At 32.3% G+C, this 23,848-nt stretch overlaps 1 protein-coding gene across 2 annotated transcripts in view; it reads right to left on the bottom strand.

Annotated features, from left to right (window-relative positions):
* LOC128986603 (amyloid-beta-like protein) overlaps nucleotides 1-23,848 on the bottom strand; it is a 264,303-nt gene that overhangs the window by 85,654 nt on the left and 154,801 nt on the right. For both annotated transcript variants that reach the window (XM_054407049.1, XM_054407050.1), the window contains exon 2: nucleotides 5,360-5,536. In XM_054407049.1, the coding sequence (XP_054263024.1) occupies nucleotides 5,360-5,536 (177 nt within the window). The remainder of the gene's footprint in view (nucleotides 1-5,359; nucleotides 5,537-23,848) is intronic.

Genomic DNA, 23,848 nt, shown 5'->3' with positions numbered 1-23,848 from the left:
TACCGGTACTTGATTATTTTCTTTTTCAAAAATTTTGCAATGGCAGGCCCAGGTTTACCTTTAAGGAGTTTCAAAATATCTAATGTAAATTTTAAATCATTATATTCGCAGGTAGGGGTAATGTTAAAATGATATGATGCAAAAAAATACAACCCTACATAAATTGCATTTTATAAATTGTCCTCAAGTCTTTTAGTATAAAATATTATCTCCTGTTTTGATCCATCAAATCAAATAATCAAAAATATTCACACCTTTTAGTTGTTTCGAAAACGAAATCTTCGAAATACACCAACACATTGCAAACTAAAATATTTTAGATTATATTTTTAATCTATCAGGCTACTACATTTGCTCTAAAAGATATTGGACACAAACATTGTTAAAATAGTTTAAAAACTGTAAACAAGCTTGACATAGCTTACGCGCTACAAGGACGCACACAACTTTCAATAACTTTTACCCATATTACAATAACATTTCGATTTCGCAACGTTTTCATTTCCAATGTGTATAAAATTGTCCACATTGGCCCACACGATCAGATTCTATGGGCTGAAGTGTTTGTCGACCAAATGGATCCACACCGCGGCTGCTGAATCTCCACCTGACAGGTTTGCATTTCACTATTTGCATGACAAAATAAACCTCCTCCGACGAACTCATAAAAATATAGGATGTGAATAAATTACCAGTTTTCAACAATATCGCATCAAAATTTCAACTTAATAATTATGTGAATCTAATATTTATTAAAAACAAGTGTACCTGTTGCTCGAATTCGAGCAATTGCTAAGTATTACAGGCGTTATTTTAAAACGAATAACAGTCATAATTTCAGATGACTTAAAAAGATTCGACTCAAAGATTATGAAAATACTCAGGTAAATATTTCATTTCAACCAAGTCAGTAAACGAATTAGAGCATTTGTTTTAATAATAGGCTTATGAAAGCTAGTCGGATAATCATTTGCTCTAGATACATTATTTAAAAATAGAGTGACTACTAAGGGAGCCCCAACTTGGTATCTATTAAATTAGTTTCATAAACAAATCTGTTACCAAATCTCTGTTATCTGTTGGTCAATAAATAAATTACAATCCCTGCAATAGCAGGTTTTTTAAAATGAAAATACATTTTGATAATCTGTAATCTGATCACAACCGGAGATTCATCCTTATAAATGATGTTTCAGTAAAGCCAGACATTTTCAATATTGCAAATACCAATCATCTCTTGATTGTAGTGCCCTTTTGAATAGTTTACTTTTCGAATTTTTTAATCATAAATCTTTTTCTATTTAAATGGAGATTGTTTTTCTTCTATTATAAAACATATTAGTTTTGCAATACGTGTGGGATTAAGAAACTAACACAACATAAAACTAAAATTTGACATTTAAGTGCTTACGTGTAAACATACACTTGACACTTGGAATATATAATTGAAACAAATTAAACCTTTGTTGTAGCTATGCAAAGTGAAAATTTGATATTTTAGAATTTCCCATGTGCTTGTTGCTAATGTATTTTCCAGCAAGTAAACATCATTTATGTAGCTTTTCTTGTATGAAGAAAGTGTTCATTTTAATACTAAGACTAACACGTTAAATTACAAGGGGATGCATTTATCTCATACTAGGAACCTGACAAAAGGACTACTAATAACGATATTTACTACAAGTAATTTGTATTGTCAAACCAATGTGGTCTGATAAAATAACAGCTCTGATAACAAGTACAGGTTTGAACAAAGAGTGTTTAGCAATGGCAATTTATTTCCTGAACCACCTTGGGACAAATAAAAACAGTGGTAATTTATGAAAGTAATTAGACTCAAGCGAGCAAAGGCAGTTCCACAAAAGTTAGGGGGCCACTGATTACGCAGACTGTTTGAGTATGCAGCCCAACGCTTCACTACACACGGCCTTTCTGAGAACTATTTCAATGTACAGCACTACAGCAGAAAGCTGTGCACCTAGTGTAAAGAGGACATGACCAATCCGGATAACTAGTCTTAGTAATCAATGGTGGTACGAAATCATCGTTCACTACATTTTCTAATCAAATCAAATCAAATCAAAATATCATTTATTTCGCAAAAAACAGACATAACATAATATGGTTTGATCCCTGTACAAAAATATTTACAATATTATTTATTTTTCTAGGTTATATTTAATTTTCTATAAAAGCTTTTTAAAATCAAGCGAAATTATCCCCCACAAAGGATAATTTAATCCTGTGAGTGGGAGAGAGTCGTTATATTATTAGAGATTTTTTTTAAATTATGAAAAAAAGGAAATTTGAACAAGTTAAAAGTTGAAAGTTGCGCTGGAGGACTGAGCGAATGGTGCCCCCACCTCCCCCCTACCCTACCCTCAAAAGATAACCTGCTACTGTACTTCCCAAGCACACCCAACACGCGCGCGCACACACGCACACACACACACACACACGCACACGCACACTCACACTGCTGCACTCACTCCGACACCAACAGGCGGCTGGTAGCCCTAGGGCCGTCAATGCTCTGTCCCTGTGGCGCAGAATCGGGAAAATTAATACAAAATCTGTTGCAATCAGATTACGAACGCAGGTCATTGCCTACCCCTGTCCTAGTCTTGAACCTGTAATCTTTTCTACAGCCATATTTCAAGAATTAGTGAGTTTTTTTTATTCTTCTCAAGCCAGTTAAACTGGAATCCAGTTAAAATTAGTAAAAAAAGTAGTTCACACCTATTAGGGCATACTTTTGACTTCTGTAAATATTCAAACAAACACAATCTAGCAAAACGTTGATTGCAAAAGATACTATCGATACTATGAATTATCAAAACTTATTCAAAACATGATGACTTTGTGTATTTTAAACACAATAAGTTGTTTAGTCAATTTTGTGGAAAGTGAAAGAAAAATGCGTATTAGGCTTTAATAATGTGTAGATGATGATAAAATACTTAATGTCCTGCTTAAAGAAAAAACTTTGATTATCACTGCTAAATGCAAATGATACCACCACGTATTTCTAAAAACACTGAATTGCTATAACAGAACACAAATTAAAAACCAAATTGGTTCTGAAACAATGAGACTATTAACTAAGGACTTCACGGAAATCGTCAAGCCAGATAATTTACTACTGGGTTTATGAGAGTACAAAAATGAGCATGGCAGAGTAACAATGAGAAACGCGCTACCAAAGTGGCAATAAACTGAACTGTTCTGAAATTCCATTACTGTGTGACAAGTTGATTAAATCATCAAACTGTGACGCTGACTTTCGGCTAATTTACATACTTGAGTAAATCCATTTTGGTCAGGTATCAACCGCTTCACTTTATCAGCAACTAATTGGTAAGTGACAATGAAATGGAAGTAAATGATAAGTATTTAGCTGTATTCCATTGTCAAAAGATTAAATAAGATACAGTGAGAGATGTTTTACCTTCAGGCTTCGTACGTTGAACTATATTCTCTTTTGCATAAGGTATAAAGGCATAGAAATATTTTGTGTCTAAAAATGTAACCTCAGAGTGAATGTGTTCTATTAAAGTAAATGGTCCAATCTCACATCTGCAACAAGATGTTATTAACCATGTAAAAAGAAAACATGCTAAGTTTTGCAGCTTTTTCAACAAGCAAATAAACCTTAGTTACATTGTGAAACTTGCAGAACAATCGTAATTGTAATTACATGTGCGTTTACTTAAAATGGTTTACAATATCTGCATAGTATTCCTTCTTTGCTGTTTTGGCAACTAGTTTCGGTTCATTTGAACCAACAGGCCTCAAGGTGTCAGGCTATCACTTCATTTGAAGGTCGTTAACAAACACAGTTCAATAAATAAAACATACACGACACACGATGACATAGAACGGACACACGTTTACAAAAAAACACGAAACACATGAAGGGACATTGACAAAATCGAACGTGACCAGGCTGAAGTAAAGTATAAAAGTGACGATGGTTCATAAGAACCGAAACTAGTTGTCAAAACAGCAAAGAATTATTACTAAATGCAGGTATTGTAAACCATTTCAAGTATAATACTGTACAGTAATCCGGAGGCTAAACAACTCTTTGAAAACATGTATGTTTCTTTCATTGACGTACGTTAAAGTAAGTCGGTACCCTACACTAAGTAATGTCAAATAATTAATGTTGGGCATTTTGAACACTTCAATATATTTGATTGGACATTGCAGTCCTCTGTTTTGCATTTGGACATACAACACCTAGACACTATCACGCCTGACTATTCACTAAATGACTACGACATTCTTCAAAGATCAGGATAGAACATTACATCAATCATGTTCAAATATATGTCAACATTTTAATGAGTGAAATGGCCAAAGCCAATAATGCTAAGTGTTTGTCTGGTGAAGTACATTTAGTCTAATAGGTGTAAAGTGGGAGTCCAAAGCTATCAAGGCTGCCCCAAGCTCTACTCAGCCTCATCAAACTCTGTCCCCAACACTGGTTAATTATGCCGTTAGTTCTCCTTCGATGATCATTAGCCCCTCAGCAGTTACCGAGACTGTATTCAATTTCATTTCACTTAAAATTCAAGCTTTACCTTTCTCAGCTGAGATGTCAGTTCAATGGAACTTTGTCGTAATTTAAATAAAAAGATGTGAAATATTTTTTTGAGATTATTTCTACTCCCAGTGGTTCTCAATAGTCAAAAATTACTAGTCTAGTATAATTATTCATATCGTCAAATAGTAAACGAAGAATAATTTCTTGTCTACGAATGAAGAAATCACAACAAGGGTATTTTCAGAAGGCTTAAGGGGGAGATAAAAACACAAGATTAGTACAAAAAGAATAGTGTGAAAATTTAGTCTTTAGGAAAAACGAGTTGATCGTAAAAGACGTAAAGATACCGATAGGAAGACCGTGATGAGAGGTGAATAGACGTAATAAGGTAAGGGATGTAAAAATAGTTAAGATATGGTATAGTGGATAAAAGGGCACTGAGGAAAAATAGGTGACGATGGAGAGGCCTAGCCGTCTCCTTGACCCAGGAAATTATCAAAACTGAGAAGGATATTACATCAGGAGGTACGTAGTTTCAGACAACTTATGCGATACTAAGATGGTCTAGACATATTAAAAGTAAAGTGTGAGGAATATTTCTTGTAAAAATTGACATAAAGTGAAAGAGAATATGGGATTGAGAGGAATTTGGATAGAAAAAGTTAAGCGGAATTGAACGACAGAAAAAGAGATGGTAGAGGGTGACATCGGGTACGAGATAATGGAAAGTCATCCTTACCCAAGGAACAACCAGACCAACTAACAGCTTCAATTTAACACAACCAAGTTCAACTAACATGCATGCCTTACCTTTTTGCAGTATTCAAGGATGTCCAGTTTCTCTTTGTAACAGGTAACTTTGTGTACGAGGTCTGTAGCCCAATGTCCACCCTCTGTCATGTACTGGCTGCGGTACGGCTGATCACCCTTGCTGTCACACAGCATCGCCACCTGCGGCTCAAAATGAGCCGCTGGCACATCAGCCGCCTGTAACACAACAGTCCACTTTAGGTGACAATTAATGGAAAGAAACATATATTCTCGACGACACCGATATGATCTTCTGCGATCACGGCGACACCGCGATCGCCTCCTGATCCCGATTATTTACAAAAACACCGACGTTAAAAGGGAACCGATAGCATCGGCACATCAATTTCTCATACCACCTTTTTACTTCGTATGACCTTGGTAGTTCACGATATGTAACTTCCTAGTAAGTCACTTGCTTCTGAGGAAGTGGCTGTAACGACCTCGTCAAGGGAATATTGAATGACACCAAATCGCAGTTCGAACGCGTGGCCTTATGAAGGTCGCTGAACACTCTGATTATCAGATTTGTGAACCAACAATCACGCCGGATAACAGCAATCCGGTTGTTGATTACCAGGTAAATTTTCAAATTTGTTTCCACTTCATCTGGAAGAGCCGCCAGCCGTTTGCGGGACGGCCTCTTGATCATGATAATCGGTTCTGGTCAAGTAGGTTGTTGTGTCTCATACAGCGTGATTTATACAACACTGACACACTAGGGTGGGTACAATGAGGTGAAGATGAGTGAAGAATGAGGGTGAATGAATGATGTCGACGTAACAAGCATGGTTATCGGCTGTTGGGGATTATGTTAAATTCCCTGATTTTGTACAAATGCACGTACAATTCATCTTATTCGTTACCAATGTAGTACTATTTCTGGTTTTATTAAATGAATACAATTTTTTGAAGTTGGTATTACATTGAATCGAACACGTAACAACCTTAGAACCATAAAAAGTCGTACGTAAATTACTTCTTCTCTTTAACACTTGGCTACAAGATTTACTGCCAACAAATTCCAATTAGCATTTTAAATTTCATTCTGTTTAAAGAATTCTAAAATATATTTCATATATTTCATCCTCATCGTAAAGGCAGAATTCCATGTTATTTTTCACTTGTAATTACCCTAATAGAATCACCACGAAAAACAAATTCCAAGACGCCTCTTAATGGAACCAAAATAAAAATAATTGGTAGCGAAAACAAATAAAGCGGGCGAGTTTGCATTAAGTGAGATATTCGTGGTGGGAGGGGCTGTGAATGATGCTCGTGTTTGAGGTCATTAGTGAAGATAAACAGCTCGGCTTGCTGCGGAATACTTGGCTACGGAATATACTTTGTAGAGGCCGAACATCCTCTCATTGCTAATTACTCTTACACCAAAACACTTCTTTAAAAATGTGGAAACCCTAAAAATTAATATAAATTAAATAGATTGATAAATCTAATAGATTTTAGCGCCTCGGACTTCGGTGTGAGAGGGGCAGGTTCAATTCCCGGCACATTCACAAAACTTTAATATAGTATGGACCTCTTCCCTTAAAATAGTTTGAACTAACGATGTCTTAAAAATGTCACACTGGCGTAGAAAAAAACAATGGAACCCATAAAAAAGAACAGAAATGGTAGAGCTGTATCCAATCAATCACATTAAATATCATAAGGTGCTATCATAGGAAGGAAAGTTTAAATTGACTTTGAGACAATGTTTTATAATCTTTAACTCTGCAGTAGTAGTTTATCTGCACTTGAAGCTGATTATGGCTGACTGTATCAGTCTGGCCAAGCGATTTGTGATTCTAAAGTGACAAGGAAAACAGTTCTCTTTGAAATATTGAATTCATTTTAATTCATTTTCTTTAGAGGTATTTAAGTGAAGAAACCAATGCCAATTTAGAAAAATTTTACGATTCCAAAACCATATTATACCTGATTTAAGATAAACGCAATTGTAATCAAACAAGTTGGGCAAAAGGATATAATCAAGAGTTAAGAAAGAAAGCTGCTAAAAGTTTTTTTTCCATCTACACAAATATTCGAATCTCAAAAAGATGTAAAAGAAAGATTTGCATGAAAAGTTAAACTTCTCATCAACACTGATTTTGTGCCTTTTACTTTGTAACAGTACTACAACACTATTTGATTTAGTTCTTATAAAATAAACACTGGTATATCCGAATAAAAAACACATTATTGCTTAAATATTTGTCGATATGTAGTTCTCAACGGCGAAATTCCCAAATAAATTACTTGCTTACTAACACTAAATATACTGGAGGAAGGCACACATAGCCTACACTCTCAAAATATAAATATTTTAGTAAAATCCATCATCCTGAAAAAGATAACTTGCATGACATTTAGTGCTTTGTGGTGAAAAATGCTTTCATGCGAAGAAATTAATTAAGAAAATGCTTCAGTTAAATGGTTTTCACTGTCTTGCTCAATAGTTGGGCTCGCCGCAGAAAAACTGCAGCGATAATTCATTTCAGCTGTTCCGGAGGGATGAATATTCATGTGCCTTCCTCACCATCGCTCCACCTGTTTACTGGCTCTGGCCGCTACACTCCGTGTTTATAGGAATTGCTAATATTGGCTTCTTGTATCTTCTCGGATATCATATACATATTAAATTTAATATTGTATCATGTAGGCCTATCTGAACTATGATGGCTTTTTATAAGTAACTTTTTGGTCAATACGCTAATTTGAAGTGAGAACGAGGAAAATACCTTTTTTTAGCGTTGAATAATTCTATAAAATCAAATGTTAAAATACTAGTTGATTAAGGGGGGGGGGGCAAGATTCAATTCACCACCGTAGGCAAGATTATTTTCAAGAATCTGAATCTATTTTAAATCTTAATTTAACAAACGCAGTTGAAGTAGGGCCTTTGAAAGCGTAATATACAGTTCTAAAGCAGCCGGCCAGCCAATCAATTCAAATAGATTTAAATGGAGGAGTATAATTTAAAAAAATACATTTGTTGGAAAGCTAGATCACCTAATTTTAGGGAGTTATTTTCAAAGACTACGACATCAAACCAAACAAGTATTGACAGGGATGTATATGATTCCGTAATCTTGAAAATTACTATTTATGACTTTAAAGTCCAAATAATTTTGCACTAATAATCACATTTGTGTAGAGTGTACATTAAAAAATTATCAACCGTGCAGAATGACAATATTTTTACTTGCTTTTTAATGAGTTTTTTTTAACACTGGTTTATGGTGTTATTAAACGAAAAGTGCACTTTCTAACATACCCAGCTGATCTTTGACTACATATGTACATACTAAGGTTTACTGCTGCTTAAAAGGATAACTTGTGCTATTATATGTCTAGAGAGCCTTAAAAAGAATATATACTGGCCTTGGACTAGGAAGCCTATTGTCATAAGGACTACAAAAATGCCTAGCACTTAAACTTAACTATTATTTGGATATGAAAAAAATAATAATTTGTCATAACTATTTACTTTCACTAGAAAGAAAGGCCTGCTAAAGCTGAAAACAACTCTATTTGTACCTTATTTTGGCCATAAATAAAAGTTTTGATTTAATACAATTTAAATAAGGCTAGTTCTAGTTTAATTTGAATTTAACGATTGCCATTGTAAACAGATTGATACCATTGGTTCGGAGGGGGGGGGGGAGGGCAAAGAAACAACCCTGGTGCGTGGATAGTCTTCAGCAATACTGTATAGCTGTATATAGGATCTCACTCATTTCACTATTTTTTTAAGATTTTCTATAGAACAATGGTCTGTATATTGTCGTACAAAAAGGCTTAGCTACGTCCGATGTTTTAGTGACCAAATAAATAGCCAGGTACAATATGGTGACAGCGAGAAGAGATTCTGGCTGATTAGAGCCGCGGATAAAAACCAAGCTAAATGAAGCAGGAACGAGGATCAAAGAAATTTTTCTCTTCGCTGTAAAAGTTTTTTGAGTTGTTCAAACTTGCAATGTTCTTCCCAAGCAAGATAATCAGGGAGTGATTACCTTATGGTAAAAACATTTTGATTGTCTAAGAATATCACAAAAATTGTTTATTATTTAAGGAATCAAATAGAAAATTAATAGAGGTTTTATATTTTTCAATCATATTAGATTAGAGAAGCTGATGTATATCTGAAGTGGACGAGGTTGTAAGTAAAATAGAGCTTTACAGTAAAGAGAAGTATATGAATCAAATGAAGCTTACAGTTCGTTATATTTAATACAGTTGTATCACTACTAGGTTAACACCAAGTTATAAGCTTTACATTACTGTGGGTTTATGAGATTGATTTATGTTGTCTTCTCTTTATTTTGATCTTTAATAACACGCACTCATAAAACACTCGGTTTCAATCTTGGTGCTATAGTTAAAAATTTGTTTTATTTTAATTGATGTAAACCATCAATGATGGCTGATGCCCTCCTGTAATTCATATAGAAAAATACCGTATATATGGAACCTCTTTGACAGACATTTACAATACATTCAAAACTACTATCTTCAACCATGATCAAATTAGGAAATGTACTGCAAGATTTTACAAAATATTTTACTTTTATGTAGGCTTATTTTATTTAAGATGACTACTAGAGGATAGTAAAAATCGTTTAAACATGCAAAAGGTAGTAAATGTAATTTGTCTGCAATAACCGTTTAAATAAAATTAACATTGCAGATATTCTCTTTCCGCTGTCCAGAAGAACAAGCAATTTAATAAATAAAAATTACACATAATAACTAAGAAGGCCTGTGCCAAAGCCCAGTTAAATGTGTGGCATCAAAATATCAAAAAAGCGATATGCTAATGCACTCCACTAAATAAAAACAGTTTTGTGAAATTTCAGATTTTTTTAGAAACCTTATTTGTAAAGGTGTTTAAAAAACAAATGAGTTTTATTGCCTTAAAGGATTGATTCTAATTATTTAATTAGCCTACTCAATCTTCAACTAAAAATGTGTTTAAGTAAGCAATGTTGAAATTTCAGTAACCTTAATTAACATTTACATCAACAGCAAGTTAACACTGCAAAAACTTTCAATTAAGTTCACCTTAATCGTCCTTTGAATTAATAATTAGCTAACTCATAGCCTTGAGCATTCTTGTAATAAGTTCTACTCATCACAATTTTTTAAGTTTTTTGCCTAGGAGAGACAGATATATATTTTTTTTTTAATTGTAGTACCAAGTCATTTCATGGGATAAGCCTTACCTCGGTGTAAAGCCAAACAAAATTATATTAATTTCAACTAAACCAAATAATATTTAACATAAACTTGTCAATCTGTTATTTAATGAAAAATAATCTCTTGTAGCAAATTAATATTGTAAAGATTATATAAGTGTATAGCAAGGGCTACGACTTTCACAAGCAAACAAAATTGCAAATACACAAAAACCATTGACTATATAGTCATATATAACACTATTGTAGTGTTATATAGTCAATGCTAAAATATAACAGTATTGATTGATTATAATATAATGGAGACGTAAGAAGATATTTTTTGATCCTCTAAAATCTTTAATTTTCAAACTTTGCTAACTATTCTGGTTATGTCTTTGTATTTTTTTTAAGGACGCCTTTGTTGCTAGACTTTTTTAAATTACCCCTTAAAATTGTAAACTAACTAGGATTAACGTTGCTATTATCAATAATTAACTGTACAATCAATATTTCATTACATATACAATAAGATAGCTACAACATAGCTTATAGGTAGCATAAAGTGTGTTTTTACTAAAAATAATAAATCGCTTATTTTTATATAATATACCCCCGCCGCAGCAAACCTGCCGACTAAGCGAATTTCCATTTGTCTGAATTGATTTTCAGTTAAATATATTTTAATAACATTAGGTTTAACGAGTACCTTGGTTTGCTGCTACAAGGAAACTAATAAAGTGTGTTTTTGAGTAAAATATTGATAGCTTAGTACAAAATAAATAAATTTGCCAAGTCTGATCAAAATATCCATAAACAAGCAAACTACAACATTTGACAATATTCTCCATAAGAATAACATGGGAATTTTTAATTTACAATTTTTTTAATTTTCTCTGTTACTAATAATTGAACAAAAATACTTTTATATACTAAATTATTTGTTTTTTTAAGCTCTTTAAAAAGGTCTAAAGAGAAATCGGGAAATTTTGTGTTTTGAGGGTCAAAAGTGGGAAAAACCAATTTTTACCCCATAAAACCCCCCGTAAAGCCCTGTTCCCATGGTCCGATCGTGCTGGTTCGCGAACTCATTCAAGTTTATCCCGCTTTACACCTTTAAACCAAATTTCATCAAAATCGGACAAAAATTACTCAAGTTATCGCGTTCACGGACGTATATATATACATATATAAAAATTTGAACGAATGGTGTTTTTGGCCTCTGGGGACATCAAAATGAAAAAGTAAATTGGTCCCGGGTCTAGGTCTTACCGTGCCACCTACGGTAATAGCTACTTCCCTATAGGGAAATTCGCTAAAACGAAAAACTGTTTAACTTCGGACCTTCTTTAAATGGACTCGAGCATTACCATTGCAAGGTCACGGGGTAGTGGTTTATGACGAAGTTAGCTTAAAAGGACTTTATTTAGCTTAGAAAAATCAATTCTAGATTTCATTTGTAACTAGGCGATTTATCAAATAGTATTGCTACCATCGTGTTTAGCGTTAATATTAGAAAAAATGATGGTGCCAGATTGAGCTATGAAATATGAAAAACATGATACTATCGACAGATTCATTATAATTTGCAACATTGCATTCCTAACGAGAGAGGACCGATTCAAAGCTTTATTGTAGAGTTCTGTAGCAAAAGCTGGAGCTATTCAAGACTAACCCCAGATCCTGACAAAGCAATGTTAAAGTGACAAAGCCTTTGTCTAAAGCTGAATTCTGCTTTTTGATTTGTGATCTGTATTTCAAACACTGTAAATGTTGTGTTGTTTTTAGATCAGATCATGTTCTTTTCAATAAGTTAATACGTTAAAAAATTTAAAATGTGTGCAGAATTTGGTTTCACCTTCAAGCAAAATCGTTGCAGTAGCTTGTACATAAATAAAAGAGGCAAATAAACACATTTTGAAGTTCAAGTTGAAGAAACTTTAGTTAACTTAGACAGAAATCCATTAATCCTAAAGTACCCATGAACTTTTAATAAAACTAAAAGTCACACCCCCATAAACCATATACTTAAAATGTTCGTAATGACGAGAAACCTTACGTAAAACTATCCATTATTTCACTCATTGCCCTTTAATGTCGTAATTCCTTTCTAAAGGGAACTTTTCATATACCTAATGTTAAAAATATCTCAGCTGTACTTATTTGTTTGTTATTCTTCCAATGTATTACCTTTGATTAGACATTCCATCTCCAAGTTAAATTATTGATTTCTGTCGAATACACAATCTTTTTTGCCGAATAAAACTAATGGAATTACTTATTTTGAGCTATAGCAACTGTTATGATGACCCATCAAATTGGCCGGAAAAAAATTAGGCAGAAAATAGAGTTTTAGCCACTAGCGCATTCTGTGACTGGCTCACACAACTACGTTCTGAAAAAAAATTTGCTACAGCTGATCCATATAGATGGAACGTCTACTTCTGTATCCAATAGTCAATGGCTTAGTCGATGTATTACCATAGACTAGATTATTTGATTGTATTATAGTCTTTATTTATTTCATCAAAGGTCAAAATAAAAATATGAATGTATTTAAACATTCAAAAGGATAAAAAATCATTCCTGTCACTCAAATCACTGTTACAGCGTTACATTTAAATAATATTTATTCTTTCGTAAAATTCACATTTTATTTTAACCTTAATTTTTACCCGTTGTCTAAATGATGATATGATTTTACCTGCATTAAACAACAATTTACAGGGAATCAAACGAACCTATATTTTACATTATAAACACCATTTCAAACCTTACGACCATAAACCTCATCACAGTAACACATTTAATACTAAACTATTCCCCCGTTTGACCGTTTATGATGATGAATAAGTTCACGCCCCACAAACTGAAATTCAGCTATTACAGCGGACAAATTAATGATATGCAAATGTCATTGCAGGGGTGGGACAGGGCAGTAAAATGAGCAGAGTTATTTCGATAATATCTCCATTCATTGCAGAGATTCATACCCCCGCCATGCATGTTCACTCGAGTAAACAATGGCTCATTGTACACAGTCAGTTGCGCGGTTGTAACTGACGTAAAACAATCGGCGAAATATCACTGTTGTCGCACAGTGGCGGTAATTTATTCATTTTAATGTTTGCTAATAGTTGTTTGTTGTTGATACAACTCTATCTTTTACTTAGATAGAAGTAAACAATTATTTTGACGGAGAGCGTGTGCATTTGGGAAAACCGATTCTTCTTCTAAATATTCGTACATTAAATTATTGAAACCGTTTGTCTATTACTTTCTAAAATTAAATATATTGTACCCGACTTTGCAATCGGCACATGTTGATGGGTGGTTGATTGATAATTGGGTAATTGAGTGATAATAGTGGCTTTAAAAACTGAAGATCACCAGTTCGATCCTTATATATGTCACTTGGGTTTGACCATAGACAAAAAGAATTTATAGACCGTCAGCCGTGCTGCGTTTACCATAGGTTTTAGCGCACACCGCTGGGAACGCCATGTAGTTAAGGCGTACGCGCTACCTAACTACACGGCGCTCCCAGCAGTGTCCGCCAGAACCTATGGTAACCATGGTAACCGCAGCACGGCTGACAGTCTAAATTTAATTATTTATGTCTATGGTTTGACTAAATAAACAGTTGGTATTAATCAGCATCAAACCTACAATACTTATTATCCATGCAAAAATCATCTTTGAATCATTTATTTGAATACACTTATTTGTATCCCCACCTAATTTCCTAATTACAAGTCCAATATTTAAGAAAATTAAGAAATCTCAAGATTAGAAAGAATATGAGTAATATTTACCGTGGTAATACTATCAATATGTTTTACAGTACTTTCTATGCAAATAGTGTTGTATGAATGAGGTGGTAGTTTAGTCAATAACTAAGATCAGCCGGTGCATAAGCCAGGATCATTTATCAAAAACCAACTGATCAAGAACAGCTGGGTTCAGGTTCATATAAAAAATAACAAGATTGTGATTTTTTTACCGATGACCTTTTGATTACTTTGATGACTAGGCTAGCACGTCTCTTAACTACGCAGCTATATAAGGTTATTAGACACTATCTACATTGACTAATGTACAAACCCCTACCCTTACACATAACATTGAACAATTAATCAACTTTGACAATAGCAATTACATTGCTGGCACGTCTAGGTAGAATTACTCTAGCACAACACTAACTTCTAGCAATGCATTAATTAGATTACAATTAAAATAGAACTAACCCAAAACTCAATATCATCAGGAAGGTATTAAAACGTACAATATCTCAAAAACGAAAACAATATTGATGACACGGCACTAAACTAACACCGAATATTTAGCTATTATATTTAGCTAATGATATTTAGTTTGTGGTAATTATCATTTTCTTACAGCCATTTTTACTTTTAAACTATATAAACAATGTTACATTAAACCTAGGTAAATTTCAAAACAAACAAAAAAGTGTGTTAGATTGTTCAACATTTTCTTAATAGACATTTTTTAATAAACAAACTGGACCCGATAACAAAACTGATAAAATAATGTTTTCTTTATTTTTCTCTAAAAAGTCTCTAAGCATTATAATGGTAACTAGAACGAAGACATTTTACACCTGAGTCAATAATGAGGTCTAACAATGACTGGATGCCTTATTGGGACAGGCTGCTTCCTCCAATACTTTGTGGAAATTGGATTTCATCTCATTACCTCAAGTAACTGCTGAACGTTTTTAAAATCATATCACGGTAAAATTGCCAATGATTATTTGTTACTTCTTTATCGAAAAAAACAAACAATAAATGTTGATGGTGGAAAGAAATATTTTTTTTTGTAGGAAATTTCCTAGTAAAAATGCTTTGTTATTAAGAATTACGAAACAGTTAGTTTACGTTATCTTATAAAGGTGTTATTTAATGCCAGCGAATTTAATTAAATACTTACAATAAAATTGATACTTGTACATACATGTTACAATTATTAAAATATCAAAGGGCTTTATAAAATAGTTTGGTTAGGACAAGTACTTATGTAATACCAGAAATTATTTTACAAGGTTTTTTACGAAGACTCTTTTAAATTTATAATTAATTTTACAACGATTATATATGTAACGAATCATGACAAATCAGTTTGTTAAGTTGAAAAATATTTCATTATAACATAACAATAAAATTTAAGAAGTAATTAAGTAATTGAAATGTTATTATAAGGGATCATACGGCTATAGTGAATGGGAATTAGTTTCTTCTTAACTGTCATTGTAGTAATATTACATTATTATAATATAGTTACATTTCATATTTTTTTATTCTGTCAGTCCCAAGCATCTTGTACTTTTTCAACTCCACATTAATATACTCGTTGGTTGAATATAATAAATATTATGTGAGGCTTAAAGTAGAAAATGGTGTTTAAAATTTAAATCCAAACGTTTGCATTGTTTCAAATTCTATAAATGTTCCATTTACAAACAAATAATGACGAGTAGAAACTATTACTTTTACAACTGACTAAACACTACCAATAATTTTGCGGAGAGCTAAACAAACTTTACTTAAAGGATCTGTCATGACTAAAGCACAACAGTAAATCAAGGAAGAAGCAATTAGAATCAGGATTGTGTCACATTTCGACGCCATGTTGCATAATTTCAGCGAGTCGCAGCGCTAATACTGCATTAAATATCCAACTAAATGTGATTATGTGATTCGTTTCTAAATCCCTAGTTAATATAGAGAGTAATAGATTTTTTGCTATAATTTTAATCTTTGTTGAAAACTGGGTTGCTGGCCAAAAACTATTTAAATATGATAATTTGCAATCCAGCGTGTCACGATGGACAAGCTAAACAAGCAAATAAAGCAAGCTAACAAAAACAAGCTAAATAAAAAATGCATAAGCAAACGAAAATATTTTGAACTAAAAAAGATTAAAAAAAACTTAGAGCAAACAAAAGTTTGTGGGTCGAAGAATATTGACCTTGCCAGTGAGTATATTTAGAATGCATTTAATAATATTTAACTTACTTATACAAATTATCAAAACAAACCTTCCGTACTTGATATTTTAACAAATGTGTATTGAAAAACAGAATTTATAGGGGTATGTTGTGTTTAACTAGTCACAAGTTTTCCTAATGAAAAGTTTTCATTTAACTGAAGGTTAGAAAAAAGTTTAATTTAATATAACAGTTTATGTAAACAATAAATCAATAAAGATGCTCTATTAAGATATAAAAACCCTCAGAGTGTAGACCAGGATAATAATTAATTCAAAATATTTTATTTGACTCTAGAATGACGAATCCCTTGATAACAGGATTAAAATACAAACGAAAAAACCTTAAGAGGATTTAGTAAGTATTTGATTTTTTCTGAGAGAAAAAAAGATGCGACTGTTTCTCGTATGATGCAAGTTAAAATGCACGCTCAAGGTTGAAGAGACAGAGAAAGGCTTTTACCCACTCCTTGAGTTTAAGCTTCATCGGTCCTCTTAACTTGGGAGCTTTCTCATACTTTTCATGTTTCTATCTCCACGCACTAGAGCACTAGTCGTCGATGGTAAAATTATTACAACAATATATGTAATAAAAATTATGTATAAAATATTTATTGGAACTCTTGGTCAATATTAGTTAATTGCACAAATATTAGTTAATTGAATTTTAATTCTAATAAGTTATAAAAGATCTTTAAAAATTAGCTCAAGGAAGATCGTTTAGGTACAATAAAGAGTTATAATAGCTCTCATATCTGCCGCTACAAACAATTATTTAAATAAGGATACTTTTAGTATTACGAAATTATCTATATCAATGAAACTATCTTTATAAAATAAATTATTTACATCAATCATACAGTCCACGTTAATGATACAATATGAACTACCTTCATCAAAGAAACTACAAGTAAGTTACTACAAAAAGAGGTACGTTCATTTAAGAACCATATACAACCACACTTTCTGTCAATACTTTAAACAATAATTTCAGTGCACAAATTTCGATGTTAGGATTTCAGATGAATGCATCAAAAAGATCCGATTAGGACATAATTGGCTAGCGAAGGGTTGGCGCAAGGGGCTTCAGGGTGAGTTAAATTTTTGAAACACTTCCACAGAAGCACTCAACTAGAAGCCCTGACTGACATCAGGCTTGACACTCAACCTAACACAGGCCGTACCCAATGAATATGCATGCTTCCGTCTGATTTTATGAATTTTCAGCTGAAATCACATTATGCAGATGAGATCTCTTTATTTATCTTTCGCTGGACAGTGAACTGTTTTCCGTCACTGATCGTTCTTTTTCCGTTATTTTAGACGGATGAACTTCTCAGAAGTTAATTTTCTACAGTTTTGTAGGGGGTTGGGGGTATAATAGTTTCAAAGGTGAATGCATATTATATTATAACTGAATGTGTTCGTTGATGCACTGTGTACACACAAGAATGTTATGTGTTCCGTATGAAGATTGATTTGATGGGTCCGTACAAACTCATTCATTTTGTCTGAAAGAAGAATTTATAAAAATTTGGAGAAAGTATTGTTTCTGGGAAATTTTAAAGCTTAAGCTTTGGGTGGAAATATCCCATTTTGGGTCCCCTTGAGCCCAAAAAAGTGGTTTTCCAAGTTATGTATCTGCGCGTGTGTGTGAATGTGTATACATAGCTACAGATTAAGCCTGAAGTCAGATGTTGATAAAATTTGGTATGTAGGTACTAAGTTCACATATAGTTATCTTTCTTTTTTTGCCTCGTTGGGGAAATTTTAATTTTTGACGGCATTTTTCTTACAAAAAAACGTATACTGTAAAACACCAAAAAAATCTGATTTAAAAATAGCCTGAATGGTTTTGCTCAAAATTAAGTATGCTATGGTGCTTTTAACTCTAACAAATATACATTTTACTTCCAATGTTGTAAAAATTATGGTTAAAAAATTATTGAAACTTTTGCAATTTTTACCACAAAACATCATAGTTACTCCCACCACTTGCCCATAAGGGTGGTTGGCAAGCTAATGGAGGAAAGTATGTGTCAGATTGATGATACCGTTTAATTGCAATTACTTTACTACCATATTTGCGTAATCAACCACTTGAAACATCTTAATAGGACCCTCCTCAGAGATGAATATAAACTTGATTGCTACATTTAGGCTACCGGTAGGTTCAAAGTGGTTTACAATTTTTCCCACGTAAAATGCATAATAATAACAGGGTTGAGAAGGTATGCTTTATCAATTGTAACAATAATGTACAAACACACAGTTTTCCTCACAAAATCTCCCACTTGATTCTCCAAAGCATCAGTTGACACAAAGTGACAAAGCGCCCGAGGCAGAGACAATACCTATAAACACCTTCGCTGTAAGGACACTTCAGGGCTAGGGAAATGAAATATATCAGGGATGTGTAAGGCTGAGGGAAGGGGTGATGTAGAGTGTGACGACGCAGCCACCCCCTACACCCCCCCCCCCTACCTGTACGCTGTTACAACTCCGTGTAACTAACATCCGGGAACAAGTGTTTCGCTTTTGAAAACACACCTTCCCTAAGTCCTCTAGGCTTAGGGAACAATGCTCCAGGCTGTTCCCTATACATTTCTGTGAGGGAAACCTTAAAATTGGTCAAAAGTGTATATTTATAACTTGCAATAATGTATTTATTATTTACAGTTTAGCAAAATGTTCAGCCTAACTGATTTTATGTGGTAATGTTTCAAAATAAACTACAATGGTTTTTGGACACGAGTCTCATTAGTATACTGCGCTATATACAGCTGTCCAAAGATAAACAGGCTAACTTTTTTATTATGATTATCTATCTGCACTTTGGTAAGATAGTTAATGGTGTCCTCAATTTTTCACACTCTAGACCCTAAACAGAAAGGTGAATAGTACAAATTTTGAACTGTTTTACGTTGCAAAATGGAAAATAATTTTACCGTACCCACTAGTTGAGAAGCATAATCATATATTAAATATTTAAATACACTACATATAACTTTATATTTTCAAAAAGAAACTTTTTACATTATAGCTTAATTGATACTTAAATCATAATTCAAGGCACTGTTAAAAGTGTACTCCTTATACAAGCTATCTTTCCCCCATCTTTCCATCTTCTATTGATGTATGTCGTGAATGATTATACATTTTCCATATGAGAAGGGTTTTTTTAATAGTCAATGGCATTTTAAAGGGTATTTAACGGCATTTAACAAAAAAAGTACACAAGGCTTTGGCTTTACATTTTTTACATGTACCTAAAATTAAGTTTCCCAGGGTTAAAAAATGGAAAAGATTGTAAAATAAATTCCTTAAAGTCAAATCATTCTAAATAGTAAATCTCATTTCAATTTTAATGAGAACAAAACAAAAATCTTATAAAAATGTAGTTTTTGTTACAAATTTAAAATAGCAATAACGAAATAAAATTGTACTTAAGTCAATAAAAGCAGGCCAATATGACCTTGCTTTGAGTCATAAAATATGAAAGTCTGTGTTTCTGGCTTTGTATTGAATTGCAATCCTTTCGCTCCCTCATCATCCACTATTGCTTTGTATTTTTTTATTCTGCAAAGTGAATGTGGATTGTATTTTACTATCTAATGTAATGCTTTTTTTGGTAGAAAGCAAAACTAAAATGAATGTAATACAATGAATAAAATGACTTCGTAATTGCAGTAAACCTAGAACCGAATGGTCTATTTAACAGTTAACGTATAAAAAATAAAAATAAATACACATCACAAAAAATTCCTTACGTATTATAGTGAACAAGTATTGTAATAATTAATCATATTATAGGTCATAGTTATTATCTTTAATAGTGCATTTTTTAATGGAAATGTTCTTTTATTTAAATCTGCACATAATAAACATAGACAATTAATTACGTTACTAGCTTTACTAGCGTTTTTACTTTTTAAATTCTTTCAACATGTGACCAGTTCTTTTGTTCAAATGAATATTATTTTATTTCTGACTCAGCTGTTTAAAAAACAAACTAATATGTTGTTGTGTTTACTTTTCTTTGTTTACACTTATTTATTTAGCAATCGATGCAGTGAAATTGACATAAAGGATGTTTGTGGACGATTCCTTTAATGATGTCAGGACACCAACGTTAAAATTATGAGTTTCAATTCAGACCTACTGGAAATTGTGTATAGTATGAGTAATTTATTTATTGAACAACAACGGCAAACACCATTTTACATTAAGTAGCTACAAATAGAAAAATATTATAAAAATGTAATAATTAACAGAGGAGTAGAAAACAATATCTAAAACTAATTATTACATGGCAAAACAATGGATATTGATGTTACAGAAAAATATAACAATGTATAAAAAATATAACAATAACAAAATATAACAATGAATGTATCAATAACAAGAATACAAACAAAAGAGATCACAAAATTAACATGAAAAAAATCAACAACAAAGGAACAAGTTATTGTAAGGAGTAACTGTATTGTGGTGATATTGATTATGGAAGCGGCAGGTATGCGATGGAATTGGAAGGTGTTATCATTGACTAGGCCTATACACTTCTCAATTGATAATTACTCTTTCTAATGTAGGCTGCAATAAATTTGTCTTTATACGTGTAAACTAGCTGTTCTGAATTATAGGCCTACACAGTTTTAACTGACTACTCCCGTACGTAGGACGGGCTAACACCTCGTAAAGGTTAACACCAAATTAATGAAACTTTTGCACAACGTTGTATACAATTACATTTTTATTTAATAACATTTAAAATCCTATTTTTTTAGCTATTAAACTTAAAGTTTGACACAGATAAAGTTTCCAATTTAAAATGGTATTTTAATGTCAAAACTAGTCAAAATTGCCTATAATATTTATCAAAACAGTTCTCTAGGGTGGTTTAGATTGTTTATATCTTATATGAGCTAAGACGTAATATTTATAAATATTCCATTTATATTCCATTTTCTAATTATAAACATTTATTTATAAATATTTCTTATAAGTTCTATTCCACCAAGGTAGAATATAAATATATTATAAAACTTATGATGGATTCTCTTGAATAGTACGCATGATGCGTTTAATACTCCACCAGAGAAAAAAAAAAACTTGTTCAACCTTTTATTTTGTTTAGCATGATTAAAAAATATACTCAACAGTAAGAAGCTAAATTGTGCGTTTAATTTGAAGTGGGCAGACAATTACATCCAACGTAAATTAAATAAACGAAGCTGAAAACCTCTTGGCAAATGTTGGTTGTACATTTTGAAAAAATGTTTGTTAAGAAATTAAAAGAAAGGTGAAACTACTGTTTTAATATGCTTTCGTTTCCCTTCAGATAACAATACTCCGTGATTTATTAGAAATGCTAAAATAATTTATGTTTGTAAAATTATTTAGATATCTTTTCACGTAAAAAATGTCATCATTTGGCTAACTCAATCAAGATATTTGAGTAAAATAGACCAAAAATAATTATAGCACACACTCTGTAGCAATATACAGTTGACAACAAAAACACAAAAATGCGTTTAATTCCGAGTTAAGCAAGCAGCTTCGTCCATAAAACGTACAGCATACCTTACCATCGTACCATACCTGCACGTTTGGTTTGTACAAAATCTTTAAAGTAAATTTAAATTTCTAATTCTAAACTAAACAGTAACCAATAATAATCAAAATGATTCGCGCGTTGAACAAACCCGTCTTTATGTTTGTAACGATCAATTATTTAAAATTGGAGAGGAGAGTGCTCTGGTTTTGAGAAATCAGTTATCCGTATATAACATAATACGGATCAGGATTAATAGTTTTAGTCTTTAATATATCAATATTTTAAATAAATTCTATAGAAAGATGTCTTAATTTCATGATTTATTCTACATTTAACAATAAGAGGTGTTAGTTATAAGAGACAAAATATCAGCAAAGGAGTTTGATATATTCTAGTTCGAATGAAGGTTTTATTTTCTGTAAAATGTTTTGAACAATACAAAACAAAAGTACGGTATTTATATCCTTTTTAAATATAAATTTATGTCATCTAACATATAATTTAGTTATAGATTTCATGAGATGAACTCTATTTAAACGCAATACAGTTAAAACTGTGAATACATCTTGCTAAAGAAGATATGGTTTAGAACACATGTGCATTCTTTTTTATTCTCTTCAGGGTTAGTTAGAAATATTCGTATACAAATCTGAAATAAATTGAATTTGAAGTATCATAAAATATACTTCGATCTACCAGCAAGTTTTACATTGCCATAAATATACCTGAATTCATCAGTTCAGCTTCAACAGCACAACAGATATCATATATATATTATGTCGTCCGAAAGAGATTTACGCAATAATATCTTTAAGAAACTAATATAAACTGAAAGTGACAAGCGACAATTCGGCTTGCTATGTTGTGACAACAACGTGTTACAAATCAAGACAGACAGCAATTAGTGCAGCGAGTGTGACACAATACCTGTGACAAGCATTCACTTGCCACTTGTCACAGACTCGTACACTTATCAACTTGTAAATTGTAAACACATTTTTGAGAAAATTTTCTGTTTTACTGGTTGTATTTTAAAAAATCATCGTGACTTTTACCTTCTCCAAATTCCTTGGCGGCTAGCTGCCATCTTAGATGATTTCAAACAGCTGCTGAAGAGTTAATTATCATACGAAAGTAATTTTTTAACGCCAAAGTGATTATAATTTAAATAAGGAATAAACTATGAGACTATACAGGGTGATTAATATAAGTGTGCCAGCCGATTTATTCGAAAACTATAAGAGATATCAAAAAAAGTTAAATGGTAAGTGCCTTGGATTTTTTATTTAAAAAATTGTAGTCAAGTCAAAAAAATTATTTTAGCCGCCGTTAATCCAATATGGCCGCCAACTTTGATTTTTCTTATGGAACACCCTGTATTTTATGATGTATTCCGGTAGAAAATGTAATTTTAAGACGATTTTACTCTTGTAATTTTTTTCATAAAGCTAACCGTTTCAAAGATAATAATGGTTAAAGTTTTGAAATTTCTGCATGAGAAAGAGTTTTGATAAAGGCCTAAGCAAGCATGCCAGCTGTTTTATTCGAAAACCATTCAAAATTTCACAACGTAAAACATTATTATCTTTGAAACGGTTAGGTTTATGAAAAAAATTACAAGAGGAAAATCGTCTTAAAATTACATTTTCTACCGAAATACATCATAAAATACAGGGAGTTCCATAAGAAAAATCAAAGTTGGCGGCCATACTGGAAAAACGGCGGCTAAAATAATTTGCTTGACTT

The sequence above is a fragment of the Macrosteles quadrilineatus genome, unplaced genomic scaffold (genome assembly GCF_028750875.1).
Source record: "Macrosteles quadrilineatus isolate MER2022 unplaced genomic scaffold, UCM_ALF_1.0 Scaffold_2__2_contigs__length_208266976, whole genome shotgun sequence".
Taxonomy (NCBI): domain Eukaryota; kingdom Metazoa; phylum Arthropoda; class Insecta; order Hemiptera; family Cicadellidae; genus Macrosteles; species Macrosteles quadrilineatus.
This window is presented reverse-complemented; position numbering and strand designations above follow the sequence as displayed.